Raw genomic sequence first — 16,218 nt, 5'->3', positions numbered from 1 at the left:
AGAGTTTACCTTTGGGATTAATAGGCAAGCTTTGCAGGACACAAAGGGAATATGTTTTCCTGTCATGCTGCTGGCACAATTTTTACATTAAAAAAAAAAGATGGAAGGATGGAAGATGGAAAAAAATCATTTGATATTTCTGTACTGAAGTAGCGATGTGTGCACAGCACAGAGGAACACTGCAAATGTGGTGTCAGGCCCTAGAGAGTTTTGAAAGTGCTGAAAAATATGGATGTATCTAACATGATCTTAATATTTTATTGATACCTCAGGGTGTGGGGATTTCTGGGGATTTCTTGTCCTTATCCACATCTAATAAACTACATTTAGTATTTGGAGGAGTGTAGTATCAAGATCTGGTGAAGGACTGCTTATGCATAGTTCTCTCTTGAAAAAGAAAACAAGCAAAAACCCAAACCCACCCCCTCCCCGCTCCCACTAAATAACTAATCTCACTGTTTTCTTGCCACATACTTTCTATGACAAGAGCAGTTTTAAACATTTATGGGGACACACAAACAGAAAGCTCAAGTGTGAAATAATTTAAACTCAGTTTTGAATACCTGATCAAGAAGAACAATGCTTTTCTATTAGCATTCTGTTTTAGAGAGCTGTAGAAGCACTAGTTATGCCTGCTAGAGACAAATAAACCTTGGAAGAAAATCCTGCATCGCTTTGCTTTGATTAAGAATCATCAAAATATTTGAACAGATTAATCAATTCCCATCTGCTACAAAGGTTAGGCCATCCATACTTAGTGTGTTGCTAACTTATAGCTGAAAATTATCACTCCAACTAATGAAATAAAATAGAATATATTCAACATGAATATTAGATATGCTGTCTGTTATATGCTGATGGCTAATTTAAATTGGTACATGTTCACAGAAGTCATCATAACTTACAGGGTGAGGAGCTGCTTGTAGTGTTGCCAGAGAGACACTTGGTGGGACCTGTTCATTTTTAGAGCAATATAGTAATAGTTGGGGAAATAGATATCCCCATATCTCAGAGATGATTGTCTGGAGATAAATAAATAAAACAACAACAATAATAAACAAGAACAAAACATTCTTTCTTCTAAAATCTATTAGGATTCACTTCCAGACCATGCTAGGTGATGGTACAAATACAAGACAAAGTGAAATTTAGTCCCAAATCCTCAAGCAGCTAACCAAGAGACACGTGTAGAATAAAAGACTTACTTTTCATGCTGCCTGAATAGTTGAAAAATTTACATAGTATTATTTTCTCCGATTGAAAGTCTCATTTACTCATCTTCTAGCCTAAAACCAATTGTGAATTGCAAATATTAGTACTGAATAGATGCTTGTTGTTAAATATTTTGCAGATTTAAGTTACATAAACTACATGTACTCCATAAGTTAGGACCACAGTTTCTCGAAAATAAGGTGCATTGAGATTAAAATATTTTTAATACAAATGAACTAAAAAATACTAACCAAAATACTAAGTTGAGAAAGTTATACTGTCACTATAAAGGATGTGTACTTTTGGAAAAATGGCAGAAACAGGCTTTGAGATTTAGTGTTCTGCCTCTGAGAGGGTGAAGTAAAATTTGTGTATTGAGCAATGAGATTGAGGTATTTTTGCACATTCCAAGTCACAGATAATTTCTGGAATGATAAAAGTTTTTAGATGAAATTTGTTAAAGATTTGGTGTCAGATTTTCTTCTCTCCCTTTAGAATTGCTAACCCCTAGAAAAGCCAATGAAATAAATGAAATAAAAGAAATGAAAAGAATTTTGAAATCCTGAAATTACCAGAACAAAACAAATTTCAACATTTTTCTTTCTTTGTTCTTCAGAAATTTGAAGACATTTAGTCATAAAGAGCATGTAGATAGAACAAATCATTGTACTTCTCTCAAAGAAGCCATTTGACCTAAGACTTTTGCTTTCTTTGAAGCGGAAATAACATTTTTGGTACTTGATCTCCAAATTGTTTTGTTCCTTTAAAATTTTTACTTGGTTGATTCATTGAAAAAAAAAATAGCCACTCATCTTTGCCTGTTTAGACCTCTCTATATGAACCTCTACTGTGGTGGTTGCACTCTGCCATCCCAGGGGGCTGTGACACCAGCTCTGCTGAGCAGCTCAACTGCTGCAGAAAGGTTAAAGAACCTGCTGGAGGAGAGGTGAGAGGGTGTTGGAGGCCACATACAGGGCAAAAGAAGGAAAGGAAATGGTAGTGGATGTTTCTGTTCCAGTTGCCAAGGTGTTTCTAGAGAAGGCTGTGCCCAGCTTTGGAGATCTGCTTTCATGATATTTGTTCTAAAATGAGAAGAGAGAAACCAGATGACTTGGTAAACCCACTACAAGGTACCACACTGTGATTTTTATGTGTTTCCCAATAGTGTGTGAATATAGCAGGACAGTCTGATGTGATCCGTGCTGGAAGGCGGCTGGAAAATAGTCTTAGTAGCAAATGACTGCAATGAAAGTTGGTAAGTTAAAAATGAAGCCTATGATATATGAAAGATCAGTTTTTTTATTGTGTTAAAGTTGGCACATCTCAATAGATGGCACTAAAAATCGTAATGCTAAACCATTCCCTGTGGCTTCCACCCTGAATATCATCACAAGCCTTCCAGTAAATTCACTCCCTTTTAAATATCAAACAAGCAATACAACCAATGAACAGTCTTCTAATTCACTATCTTAGACACTTGCTTTAAAGCAAATTATTCCCACAGCAACGCTTTTTTTTTTTTTTTTTTTTTTTTTCATTTGCACTTGTTATGAAAACCTCTCAGTGAGGAATTTATCTGGGACAACTGAGGGGAGGTAATCTATGTTCCTCTATTGATGTCAGAGGAGAGGTACTAAATTACACCACTTCAGGATCCAATTTTTTCCATGGTTTCCTTGACATCAAATTAGCAAACTGTATCCACAAAATTTATTCAACAGTTTAAGCTAAATTGAGTGCCAACAGATTACCAAAGCCTTTGCAAACTCCATCCTGAGTGTGCTGTGCCCATGTTGCTAGGTGGAATGGGCTCTGAAGCTCAGAGCAGGCAGCAAACCAAGTCCTTTCCTCTTCACTCCTGTTTTTTGATTATTATTATTTTGATTATTATTACTTTTTAAATTTTATGGCTGTATCATCTCATTTTATTCCTTTTGCGTAAAAAACACACTTTTTGATTCATTAAAATGCAATTGAAAATCTAAGACTGCTGCATATGTCAGTGCAGCATTTCCAAAATTATTTATTTCCTAAAACTGCACAAATGTATTAGGTAACTTACTTGAAAACACAAACTCTTTTTTTTTTTTTTTTCTAGACATGAACTGAAATGCAATAGTAAAACAAGAATTTAATTTTACTTCATAACAAGTTATAGCGCTTTCAGTACCTGCATAAAGGTGGTTAATGTATGCTAGTTGCTTTTACAGTCTCAGGCCACAGAAGCCTTGTTTTTACAAGTGGGCTAAACATGTAAATTAGTAAGAGATTTACTGGAAATATTTTCAATAAAAACTCACAGAAGAAATATTAAACTATTTGTGGACAGTCCACAGCCAAGTTTCGTTATGAAATTTACTGGCTTATTAATGTTGCAAACAATTGACTCCTACCTAGAATCTGTGAAGGAGTAAAAAGAACCTACAGAGTCTCAGTTTGACATGGATATAAATCTGGAGTAAATGTATTGGACTTAGTATAACTGTGGAATATTTCCAGAGATCAGTCAAAGAGTAACGGCAGAAACAAACTGCTGGAAATAATCACAGAATCTGGCCATGAGCATTTCAAACCCTGATTTGCACTTTTTGCTTGGACCTGAAGTGTGCTCAGGTTTCCAGTATCGGCTAAACAGAAGGTTTGGTTGTGTAAGAAATGCTGAATAAAGACCTCAAATGCCAGAGCTGTCAGCATATCTGAACATTTTTACCCTTACATGCATGCAGACATCCTGCTGACTTTGTTTTTTTAAATCACCTTTCAAATTCACATAGAATTAAAAAATTATCTTTCCACAATTTGTGTTCCATTGAAACACAAATTTTATGTAACAGAATGCCAGGGAAATTAAACAAGCTCCAAACATATAAGTAGAGATTTTTTTTTTTCACATTGTTTTATCTGTTCTGGTGTTGCAGAAATTTTTAAGAAATACTTGAAGGTGGAATGGGAAGGGAAGGGAAGGGAAGGGAAGGGAAGGGAAGGGAAGGGAAGGGAAGGGAAGGGAAGGGAAGGGAAGGGAAGGGAAGGGAAGGGAAGGGAAGGGAAGGGAAGGGAAGGGAAGGGAAGGGAAGGGAAGGGAAGGGAAGGGAAGGGAAGGGAAGGGAAGGGAAAGATGGAATAGGATGCTGAGAGCTACTTTCAAAATAGACAGAGAGAAAGCGCTTACTTAGAAAGCCAAGCAAGGTGCCAGAGATGAAGCACACCCATATGCATCTATGGAGTAGATTAAAATAAAGCGAGGAAAATGTAGGCTTCGTTCTGCATCTGCCCGACTTCCATAGCAAAAAACTTTTGTTCATTTTAGTTACGCCAGCCGTATGCATATATATGGCTGAAGGTTTTATTATAGTTCTATAATATTTCCATGCAATTTAAGTCTAAATAAATGAAGTGAAACTTACTTTATAAAATATTAATGGAATCTTCTTAAGAACCATTAAGCTCATTAGCCAGGTGAATTGGTTTTGCACTCAGCCAACAAACTGTTTAACTAGCTGAGAGTCACGGGGCCAGCTGTCCAAAAGATAAGTTAGTCTGTACTGCAGCCAACAGACAGATGGAGACGGCAGCCAAATCAGGAAGTACAATATTTAGCCTGAAAGAATGGCAAAAGACAGTAAAAAGTCCAACCCAGCACCGCCAAGCTCCGTAAGCACAGCAGCGTGGTTTGAGACTGTGTCCTGCCTTTTATTTTAGCCTTTCTGCTCCCTTTCCCTGCCTCTCCTGCCCAGTGCACCTTGCACGTCCTCACTGGGATGAGTTCAGCAAGAAGGCAAGGCTGGAGTGGGTGATTTTAATCCTGCGAGGAGGCTGACGGGTGCTCAGCCAGCTCAGTACAAAACCATGCTCCACATTCAGCAAACAGAGAGCTCAGCTTGACAGAAGGGAAATATAATTATGGTGAAGAAAAAAGGAAAGGAAGGGAAGGCGGGTGCTTGTTACCGAGGGGTTTGGAGAATCCACACAGCCTGTAGACATAAGCAAGCAGCTCCAAAGCACGAGAGGAAGTCTGAGGGAGATGATTTCTCCCTTTTGTGTGGCAAATGACTAATTATACAAAGCAACATGTTTCTTTTCTAATGATTTTTGAAAGGCATCATGCAATAATGTACAGAAACCATATTTAATTCATGTTTACAAGTCAAAAAATGAAAGAAAATGTAAACATGATGTTTTCTCTCTATTCTCCCTGCAGCTCTTCCCTTTGTCAGAAAACTGCCTAACGCCTTCTCTGGTGCAGAAAGTTCCCTATGAAAGGGCAAAATGCTTCCAGCTGGAGATGGTTTTAGGCCACCACAGCATGTGTCCAGAAAGGGAAAGAAACAGAGAGCTAAATCTTACCAAATTTCCATTCTTGATTTTTTTCTATTTATTTTACTTGTTTTTATTTTAAAGGAAGAAAGAAATCCCTGTTAGAGGTAGAAGATCAATACCAAGAAATTCTTTGTCAGATAAAATGAGGGCGATCATTAACCTTGCTGCTTATGAATTAAATCCAAACATCATGTTTCAACTCGTCTTTCCCACAGCATCCCCAGCAAACTTCTCTCATTTTGTACAGCAATTAAATAACAGCCCACCCATCCAAAGAGCACGAACGCTAATAACCTTTAAGCTGTCTTCCTGCTGCCTGGGTGGGAAAAAAAGAAGGAGATGTTTCGTGATATGGCTCAAACATTTTGCGGATGGGAGCTCTTCATTCTGTTTACTTATGCATGGATTTGGGGCTGGATTATGTATGTTATCCATAGATCCACTCTCCCTGGGAGTGTCATGCACCGTGCCAGCAGCTCAGCAACGGTCGATGTGTGGGCTGCCTGTGGCCAAGATCAGGCCCTGCCTTCTGCAGGGCAGCCCTAACAGCCCAGTTATAAACTCAGAAATTATTGATAGCAGGCAATGTTCTCTGTTTAAGTGTTTGAGCCATTGCCTCCAAGAATTTGTTTTAACTGCCACCATTACTTTCTGAGTTGTGATTTGGTGCCGTGTCTGAACAGTCAGAAAAGACACCATCTACAGCATTTTTCAGTGTGATGCTTTTGATTTTGAATGCCAAAAATACTAATTTTATTGGAGGTTATATTCACTTTATTTCCAAGAAGAAATCTTTTTCTTTTTTTTTCTCATTTCAGCTTCTCTCCCAAATACACTTTCCCCAATGACTTCTATTTTGCTTTCCTTCTCCCAGAGCAGAGGACATTTATTTGACATAAGATTTCTTTTGCACTTGTAGGACTCGGCTGTTAAATCAGGATCGCTCTGTCGAATTTTGCTTGTCCTGTTATCTTGCTGCCTTCTTTCCATCTTGCAAATGGCTTATTGCTAAAGAAAAATTTTAATAGTCTTATTCATCTCTTGAATTCATATTGTTAATAAATGTCACCTGAAATCTCAATACTGGTTACCCTTTGGGGAAAAGAATACTGAAACATAGTGCCAGGCATCGAGTAAAATATCTGATCGAGCTGCTGCTGGTTCCCACGAGGATAGAAACTCTGCAGTCCCTGGTGCACGCCTGTGTTCCAGCTACCGCACAAAAGGGACAGTCTTGCTGCACCTGAGCCTCTTCTCAGTCCAATTCCTTCAACTCCATAACACATTGAAATTGCTCATTTTACTGAGGAATAATGAAGCCAGAAATCCATCAAAGCCAGTAGTACTGGACAGCATGTTTTGGTCATGGAAAAGAAAATGATTCACAAAGCAACAAAAGGTTTGTCCGTATCCTTTTGTAAATCAGAAGAAAATAAAGCGACATATCCTAAGTCAAAGGCACCAAGACAAGAATAATGTCTGAAGTTTCCTCCACACCAAGACTGCAATTCAAAGGGTCTTTTTTTTCAGATGACACAGGATTCTGAAACGAGAACTGTCTATGAGCATGTGCACGGCATAATTACGGGCAAAATATAGGGGCAGAACCTGACCCTGTTTTCATGGTATCTGATACTTGGCTTTAATCACGGTCTCATTGAAGTGCACCCCAGTCAGGTTGGGGTACCGCTGATGTCCAAATTAAATGCCACCTGCCAAAGTATTTTCAGATTTTTTTTGACATTCCTGAAAATTTAATCCACAGTGCAGGACAGAGCCCACTTTGGTCTCCCTTTCATAGATAAGAAGGAGTATGATGTTAATCATTAATGTTTGTCTCATACTACCCATGCAGCTGACAGGTAATTCTAAGAGAATTCTTGTACTTTCTGACTTTTCCAGAGTAGGTTGCATGAGATGAGCAGCACTTAGCTTTTGCAGACTGTGATCTCAAAACAGGTTTATAACCCCATGCAAACATGTGTGCAAATGTCTTCCTGACATGCATTTAACTTTTTATCACAACTGAGCTCTGAAATGAAGTAGCTGTGTTCACAAATGGCTGTAATTAGTTAGGTGCATACTTAATTAATAATTTGTTCACACAGCTCAAGGAACCTGTATGTACAAAAAATGCACACACAGCTCTGGGAGAAGAGCGCACCAGCGAGATGTGCTCTCAGCTGGATGTTGGCTGCACTTTGCTGTCCGCTCTGTGCAAACCAGCTCCAGAGGCACCCAAGGGAGAGCAGTGGGATGGGCACGTGGTGTGGCCACGCCAGCCTCAGCACGTGCTTGCAGCTGCAGACGAGGAAATGGGAAAGTGACCTTCCCAAACAGCTCCTTCAGCTTGCACATCAGCCCTTGGACCACTTCGGTTTCTGATGGTACTTTTTTCGGTTGCTTCATCTAAATTCTGCCTATTTTATTGTCTTTCCACTGTTGAGACAGTTGATGTCATTGTCCACAACAAAAACGCATTGGAACAATTTATTTGAACTTATTGTAAAATTCATAGTCTCTGGCAAATACTGGAATATTCAAAATAGACAGAAGTCTCAAATTTCAATCCACATTTATATATATACTATATGTTATACATACAGATTTGTTGTAATTTGTGCACTGTTGAAAGGCTGAGCAGCATGAGGTACAGAAGAGACTATACAAGAGAGATGTTGCAATAGTGTGGGATTATTTATACATGTGTATTTATTTACAAAACATTGTGGAACAGAATCTTGCTGTTTTCACACAGCTCTGCTTCGCATGAGCCTTCCAGACAGGTGTTCCTTTGTGTTGGCATGAATCTTTTAATCTGCAAATCCAATACAAAAGGAACAACGTTGTGAGGCAAGTCTTCGCCTCCTTTCTTGTCTCCTTTCTTGTTTACAGCAAGTGGTTTTTCTCAACTTGACTTGTTTTGTTCATTTTTGGTGGTGTCACTGTAATAAGAGGATATTGATGCATTCCTAGAGAACAGTAAGATTTCTTTTTACCTTGTCTGAGCAAAGGCATTCCTTAAAATTTGCATCTAGCTTTCTGAAATTTACAGAGTATTGTACTTACTGCTAGCTAAGGGGACTTTTTGGCTGTTTTACAGCTTCTTGAAGACTGAATTCTGCAGACAATGCTTCACCCTCACTTCTCCACATCACCTGAAAAACAGTCCCAGCTCACATTTACCCACAGAGAGCCTTTTATTCACTGGAGAGTGGGTTTCAGTGCTTTTTATTACTCCTCTTAGCTTCCTGTTGCTTCTTTAATTTCACTTGTCTATTAAGAGCCCAGATTTATGGCCAGCATTTGTCAGTGCATGGAGCTGAGGTGCTGCGGGAGCCCAAGCCTCTCGGGAGCCCAAGCCTCCAGGGAGGCAGCAAGCTGTGAGGGCGTTTGCAGCTCCCAGCTGGGTCAGCACCTTTCCCAGCTGGGTTTGACAGATCTGGCTGGACCCAGGCAAGGATGGGTATGGACAAGAAGTACACAAAGGCTACTCTTACTTAATGGCTGACATGGGAAATATTTGTTGCAAAACTCTTATATGCAAAAATATTTGTCACATTGAACTTCATCTATCCAAAAATCACACTCTCCATTTCTTACAAGCCATGGACACTTTGCTGTTGCTGCGAATGAAATTCCATTGAGCCTGTTCTGCTTCTGGGAGCACTGTTTCATTTCTACCAGTCCTTCGATGGGACTGGGTTTCACCAAGAGATGATTTCAGTGCATCATGGGACCAGGTGATGCAAGAAAGATCTGCTCTAGAAGCCATCACCAGTGCCATACCAGTCAAGTCTGTAATAATCTTGGTGTGTGGGAGTACTGAGCAAAGGCACCTGCTTGTTCTTCCCGTCCTTTCAGCACACATCCAAACAAGAAATATCACTAGACAGGGGAGTCTAATCCAAACGTTACCAGCAGCAGCCATTTGGCAGCACCACGAGGCAATACCTGGCAATATTAATCCTCAAAGGGAAGACAGGAAAGTCCTTTCAGTGATGAGGGGTCTGAGCGAGGGGCGTTGAGGGGGGCTGCTTCCCTCCTCCTCCTACCCAGTGCCAGGCTCTGGGGCATCAGTGGCAGTGCACACGGGGTCAGGGTGTCGTGCCAAAATGCAAGCCACAAAGAAAGGCACGGCAGGTCTGTGCCCCGGGAGACTCCTCCAGGTTTAGAAGCACGCCTTTCCACCAGGCTGCAGTTCTTACCCCCGCCTTCTTTTGGAAACGAGGGACGTTGCACTGATTTGTTGCTTTCTCTTTGGCTTTGCAGCTGCTTAAAAAGTTGCCTGGGAGGACAAGTGTGCGAGTCGGCGGAGGGGGCAATTTGAAGAGGAGGGTCTCTGTCAATGGAGCCCCGCATCTGCCCAGCTGGGCGAGGGACGGGCAGGTTTGTTGTGACATAACTCTTTGGGGAATTGTGGCGGAGAGAGGCAGAGAGAGAGAGATCTGGAGTCTGCAGCACCCCGGCGGTGGTATCAGACACGGGATCTGGCAGCTGGGGGGAAGCTGCCACCTCTCCGCTCCGCCACTCCGAGCATCCTGGATCTCCAGCTCAAAGAGGAGAGCGAGCCGGCAGCGGCAATCATGGCAACGCCAACTGGTTTTATTTCTTCGTGACCCCTCTCTTCTCCTCTCTCTCATCAATAATTCACCTGAGGGCTTTTTTTTTTTTTTTTTTTTTTCCCACCCACCCCCCCTCCTTCTTACTCTCTTTTTTTTTTTTTTGATGTGGAGAGAGGAGAGAAAAGGGGGCGCCGGGAAGTGTTTATTTTGTCCGGCTGCTTTTTTGCGGCGGGTTTGAAAGAGGAGTCGGGTAAAAAAAAAAAAAAAAAAAAAAAGAAGACACAAAGTGGTGGCGGGGAGAGGGGGGGGGAGGAGAAGAAAAAGAGAGGGGGAAAAAAAAAAAAAAAAAGAGGCAGAGGGAAGAAGCCGGAGGAAAAGCGAGAAGACTTCGGAGCGGCGGTGCCGGGAGGTGCGGGTGCGGGGCAGTGCGGGGCTGCCGGCGGGGCCTCCCGCGGGTGCGCGGTGGCCGGAGCGGGGCGCGGAGCGGCGCGGAGGGGCCGCGGGTGCCGACCATGGGCTGGCGGCTGCTGCCCGCCCTCCTCCTCCTGGCCCTGGCGCTGGGCGGCCCCGCGGCGAGGGCGCAGAACGACACGGAGCCCATCGTCCTGGAGGGCAAGTGCCTGGTGGTCTGCGACTCCAACCCCGCCACCGACGCCAAGGGCTCGTCCTCCTCCTCCCCGCTCGGCATCTCCGTGCGGGCGGCCAACTCCAAGGTCGCCTTCTCGGCCGTGAGGAGCACCAACCACGAGCCCTCCGAGATGAGCAACAAGACGCGCATCATCTACTTCGACCAGGTGGGCTTCGGGGCCCGGAGGGGGGTCCGGGGGGGATCCCCGAGGGGCTGGGGGGTGATCAACAGGTGCCGTCCCCTCGTGTCCCGCGGAACCGGGGCGCCCTGGGGTGATGCTCGCGGGGAACCCCAGCCCCAAAGCTGGGGAAACGGGAAGCTGGGGTCTCCTGAGGAGCAGGGGGCTTTAATTCCAGCCCCCCCCCGGGGAAGGAAGGGGCTGCCCGCCGGGGAGGGCGGAGCGGGGCGCGGAGGGGGGCGGCCGCCGTCGGGGCTCCGGGGCCGTGCGCTCCGTGCCCTCCGGCCCCTCCCGGCCCGGCGGTGGATGGCACCCGGCAGGGTGGCGAGGTGAAGCCCGGCCGGGGGGGCTGCGGGGCCGGGAGAACCTGGGGGAAGACCGCCGGGGCCCTGCGAGCATCCCCGGGGCAGCCCTCGGGGACCCCGAGGCGCTGGGGGACCGGCGGTGCCCGGGTGCGGGCAGCCCCGTCACACTTCGGTTGGCTGGTGGAGCCTTGGAGGGGGAAGAGAAGAGCAGTTTTTAAGGAAAAATAATTCCAGTTTTCTCTAAAAACCACAGGTTCCTAGTACAGCCCCTCTCAGTCAGTCATGCTTTAACATGCAGGTTGCGGCACGTATTTCATATGCCAGGTCCTGTCCTAGGGCAGGTAATTGAGACTGATAGTCATTTTACTTCCTAGATCATATCAAAATGAGCAGTAAATTATCCTGACAGCCGAAGCCAGATTTGTTACGTAGCTTTATGCTGGTGATCTGAATCGCCCTAACTTCGTGGGCATTCCTCGTGGCTTTCTAGGGCTGTGTCTGGCATAAAGGAGCCTGAAAATACCAATTAAAAATAGAGCATAACCGAGTGGGAAGAAAGAAAAAATTAGTCATTTAAGAAGAGATTTAGCATATATATGATGCACTCGTCTGGTACATTCCTCTTGGTTCCCTGTCTCTGTTTAATCAAACCCAAATTATTAGTGCTTACAAAAACAAAGCAGCAAAAGCTCACAGCCAGATCTCGTTCATATGCCAGGTATTTTGGTAGCTCAGGCTGACTCTGAACTGGTGAATGAATTACAGCATTCACACACAGCCTTCCTCACAGTTTGATACTTTCAGGAAGGTGGTGTTTTCTTGGCCAGTGCTTTTTAGCCAAAACCAATATGCCACTCCCAGAATCAGAGTTTTGATGTCATTTTTGGGGTATGATGAACAAAAAAAAAAGCCTTTTTTTAATATCCTCTAAGCATGTGTAGAAGGAAGATCTTGTAGGCATGACATAGTAGCAAAGTAAGAAACATTCTCCCCCTAGCTTACTTATAGTAAAGTTGTACAATAAATATAAATAAACATCCATTTTATCAGTAATATTTCAACTTAGCTGATAGAACAATGAATGAAAAATCAGAGACGTAGATGGACAAATATCTGTGGGGAAACATTTAATAGTCTATATGTATTATTTAGCGCTGAACACCTGTACTAATTCCCATTGTGTACTTTCTGTTTGTAGATCCTAGTAAATGTGGGCAATTTTTTCACATTGGAATCTGTCTTTGTAGCACCAAGAAAAGGAATTTACAGTTTCAGTTTTCACGTAATTAAAGTCTATCAGAGCCAAACAATACAGGTACGTTGATCAAGTATGACTATAAAATCTTTTACTTAAATTGTTTGTTCACAATAGAATCTTGACGGAACACAAGCATTTAACAAACTTTCAAGGAAGAATAGCTTAGTTTAAAGCAACTTGTGGTGTACAGTTCCCAGCAGTGGAGTGAATGTATTTAAACCATACAGCTGGAATGAGGCAGGATTCTCACCTGAAATAAATTGTCACAGCTTCAGTTCTGTACTCTAAGTACTAACTATCTGGTGTAGTGTGAAATGTTGAATAGAATGAGACAACCAAGGGTAAAATATATCTCTGAATTTCATTTGATTGCATAAATACTATTGAAAAGTCATATTTTTCTACTGGTTAAACTCACTGTCTTGAACACAGGGGTTCTGGGAATACCTACCACAGTTGCTTATGTTGGTAATATCTTGTCACCTGGCTGTCAGATCACGATGCCAGATAGATGCTCATGAAACCAGACTGCTGTGCTCTGCTTGTTCTGCCACTACACCAGAATGTTATGCTGCTTCTAGGGAACCTTCATGGCATTTTAAACTTGCTAACTTGCTTCACTATATAATGCATAAAAGATACCTCATATACTAAAAAAAAAGTGCAATTCTATGTTTTCATTTGCAGCTTAATAGCAGCTGAACTGCTTAATTAAATATAAATATGTACTATCTTTGAGGAAAAGCCTCTAAGTTCCTCAACATCGCCTTGCTGAGCCAAAAATAAATTCCTTAAAATCATTCCTTAATCTTCACCCCAGGTCATGCAATTTCTGTGACACATATGCTGGCTTTCTAGCTTTGGAATAATGTTTGTAGCTTCTCCTGTTTCCACCTATGAGACCATTGGATTCATAGAAGTATTTGATGCTTTTATCCTGCTCTGATTTCCTCCTGAATGTGGTTTCCAGTGTACAGGGCTGAGAGGAAACTGATTTCTGCAGGAGGCGTGATCAGCCCTTTCGTTGTGGCAGCTTTGGCTTTGGTTTGCCATGTGAAAGCTCCTGAGAAAAGTGTAAATGGTACAGGAGGCAGAGGAAGCTGGTGTAAGACACGTTCCCATCCCTGGGGAAATTCACCTTCAGTTTACAACTTGAAATCCTGCTTCCATTCAGGAAAGGTCTTCCATTCAGATAAAAGTCTTAGATGAAATATTGACATCATGAACTCTCCTATAATGAGCTTGTAAACTATTTAATAGGATCAAATGATGTTCCTCTCACTCTCTTAAATGCTGAGGGTTGAAATGGCCTAGAATAACTGTATGTCATTCACCTTCATCAGATTAAAAATACGTATTGCCAGGAAAGATGTTCAGGCTTGGATTCTGGAAGCCTAGTGCAGCCTTCAGTGCTTTACTCCCAAGTACTCAAACCTGATAGTCTGGGGCCTATAACAGGGAATTTAATGACCTACCACATGACTTAAAATCTTTCATAGATCAAGATTTTCAGAAGTGATGGATGAATTTGGTTAGCTCCATTTTGGCACAGTTAATGTAAATCTGAGGCAAACCTGTGGTATGTCTTCTGCTGTAATCCAAATAGCTGTAAGATGACCTGCAGGGAAACCCGAACAACAGAGATGGTACAGAACAAATAAGATGAACTTAAATTAAGCAACAAGTGAAGTCTTGATGACCTTTTCATGTGTGTGATAGTGAAAGGGAGGACTGAAAACCATTGCAGTAGAGCAAACCAGCTTGAGTCTCATCCACATACAGACAAACACCACTAAATCACCTGAAGGCTTCCTACATAAGTGATATTACTATGCCCCTGAAACATCTGTTAGTGCCATTAAGTATCATTAAACCGATATTGGTTCCCTGGGGATATCTGATTAAGTGGATTTCCCAGATAAGCAAATGCTAAATCAGGGCCAGATTCTGCTGCCCTGACTTATGCTGAGCAGTAATTTATTCCACTGTGACTCCCATTAAAATTAATATAAGCATATGCAAGGCCAGAATACTCAGTTTAACCAAGCATTTCTTAATTCACCCTTCCATGACTGTATTATAGTCATTTAAAAAGAAATAGAAGTGGAAAACTAATAGGAAAAATGAAAATGCCTGAATCTGTCCATTCTTTTGACCCCTGCCCAACTTTTCATTTACACAACTGTCTGTGTAGTGTGGCTTTCATAGAAGAGGCCCTGTGTACATCCAGAAGTGTTTTATGGACAAATGGATTCAGTATCAAAACACAGTGTGGTGGTTCCTAAAGCTGAAGGTCTGTCATAGACTTTAAAATTAAGCTGCAATCAATAATGGAAAGGATGTATGTTTTGCTCTCAATGAAGTGTAAGCTCCCAGCCTACTGGGAAATCTCATTAGGTGCCTACATTGTATCTCTGGGTGCCTAGGTTTCTTGAAAATGTCTTCTTTGTTCATAAAATACTGCCTTTAAATACCTTCTGAAGTAAGCAATGTGAAACAAAACTGAGGTACTAGCTTACAGGTCTGTATCACCAGAGAGTTAGCATAGATAGGGCTGTTCTGCCAACAATTAATGTGGTCATGCAACTGATGACAACAATATCTCATTTACCTTTCACACTGTCTGAGCCCGAGCCGTTGTAGTCAGTGGGCAGCATCGCACTGACCCCATTTATCCGCAGATCAAGCCCATGAAACACGTCCACACCACATGAATGTAATTAGTTAAAAAGAAACAAACAATAACAACAGCGAACAGCAGGACCTTAAACAGACCTCTGGCACTGCAGTTAATATTCATTGAGACTTGTTGATGTTTTCCTGTTAATTAGAGCTTTTCAGTGTTTTTTCTCTTGTAGGTTAATTTGATGCTAAACGGAAAGCCAGTCATTTCTGCTTTTGCTGGGGACAAGGACGTCACACGTGAAGCTGCCACTAATGGAGTCCTGCTCTATCTAGACAAGGAGGATAAGGTTTACCTGAAATTGGAGAAAGGTAATCTGGTCGGTGGATGGCAGTATTCTACGTTTTCTGGCTTTCTGGTCTTTCCCCTGTAAAGTCAATTTTCCTGTGACATTCATCCAGGTGTGGACTCATCATTGCCCCTTTTACATGAAGATCATTTTATCATCATGGGATTGATGTTTCTTTATTGTTTTTTCATGGGTGAATATGGATTCTCTTTATGGATTTTGGCCCCATCTGAACTACTCAGAAGTTTCACAGAATTTCGTGTGTTTAAATACAATATATTTGGATTGAAACTAAAGCAGACGATAAATATCTATGCTTAATGTTACAGTCTAAAGCTGCCTGCAAGATTTATTCAGATTTCATTTACTGGACTTATTGGATTCATGAGAGAAGTGGATTTTCTTTAATTACGAAAAGACTGGCAACCAGGTCTATAATTTAGGAGAGTTTGAGTTCAGACTTCAATCAAGAGTTAGTGTGTTGCTGCCAAAGAACTGTATATTGATATATTGGTCATACATGTTTTTGTCACTGGGACTTAAATGACATGATTTATTCCATTGTCTTGAGAAAGGTAATTATTATTGATACGTAATTGACTTTAATTCTTCTCTGCGTGTAGTCTGTTGGATGGCTCACCCATATATCTATGCTCTGTCACAAGTCACAGTCATGTCTAGCTCACATAAAGCTAAGAGGTTATGATTGTATTTTAGTTGTGTATGTAAGGTATTCCTCTTTTCCACATGGTGTTTTCTAAAAAGAAGTGCAGATTATTATAA

General features: G+C 42.0%; 1 protein-coding gene across 1 annotated transcript; it reads left to right on the top strand.

The window, feature by feature from the left end:
• Window positions 1–10,606: 10,606 nt before the first annotated feature.
• Window positions 10,607–15,519, top strand: CBLN4 (cerebellin 4 precursor; the record flags this gene model as incomplete). The annotated part of the gene is made up of 3 exons (XM_084296604.1): window positions 10,607–10,888; window positions 12,404–12,520; window positions 15,322–15,519. The coding sequence occupies 3 exons, from the start codon at window positions 10,607–10,609 to the stop codon at window positions 15,517–15,519; spliced, it is 597 nt and encodes a 198-aa protein (XP_084152730.1).
• Between the last annotated feature and the right edge of the window lie 699 nt (window positions 15,520–16,218).

The sequence above is a fragment of the Netta rufina genome (assembly GCF_964035555.1).
Source record: "Netta rufina genome assembly, chromosome: 16".
NCBI classification, from domain to species: Eukaryota; Metazoa; Chordata; class Aves; order Anseriformes; family Anatidae; genus Netta; species Netta rufina.
Note: the sequence above shows the minus strand (reverse complement) of the source record. Positions and strands in the feature narration are given on the sequence as shown.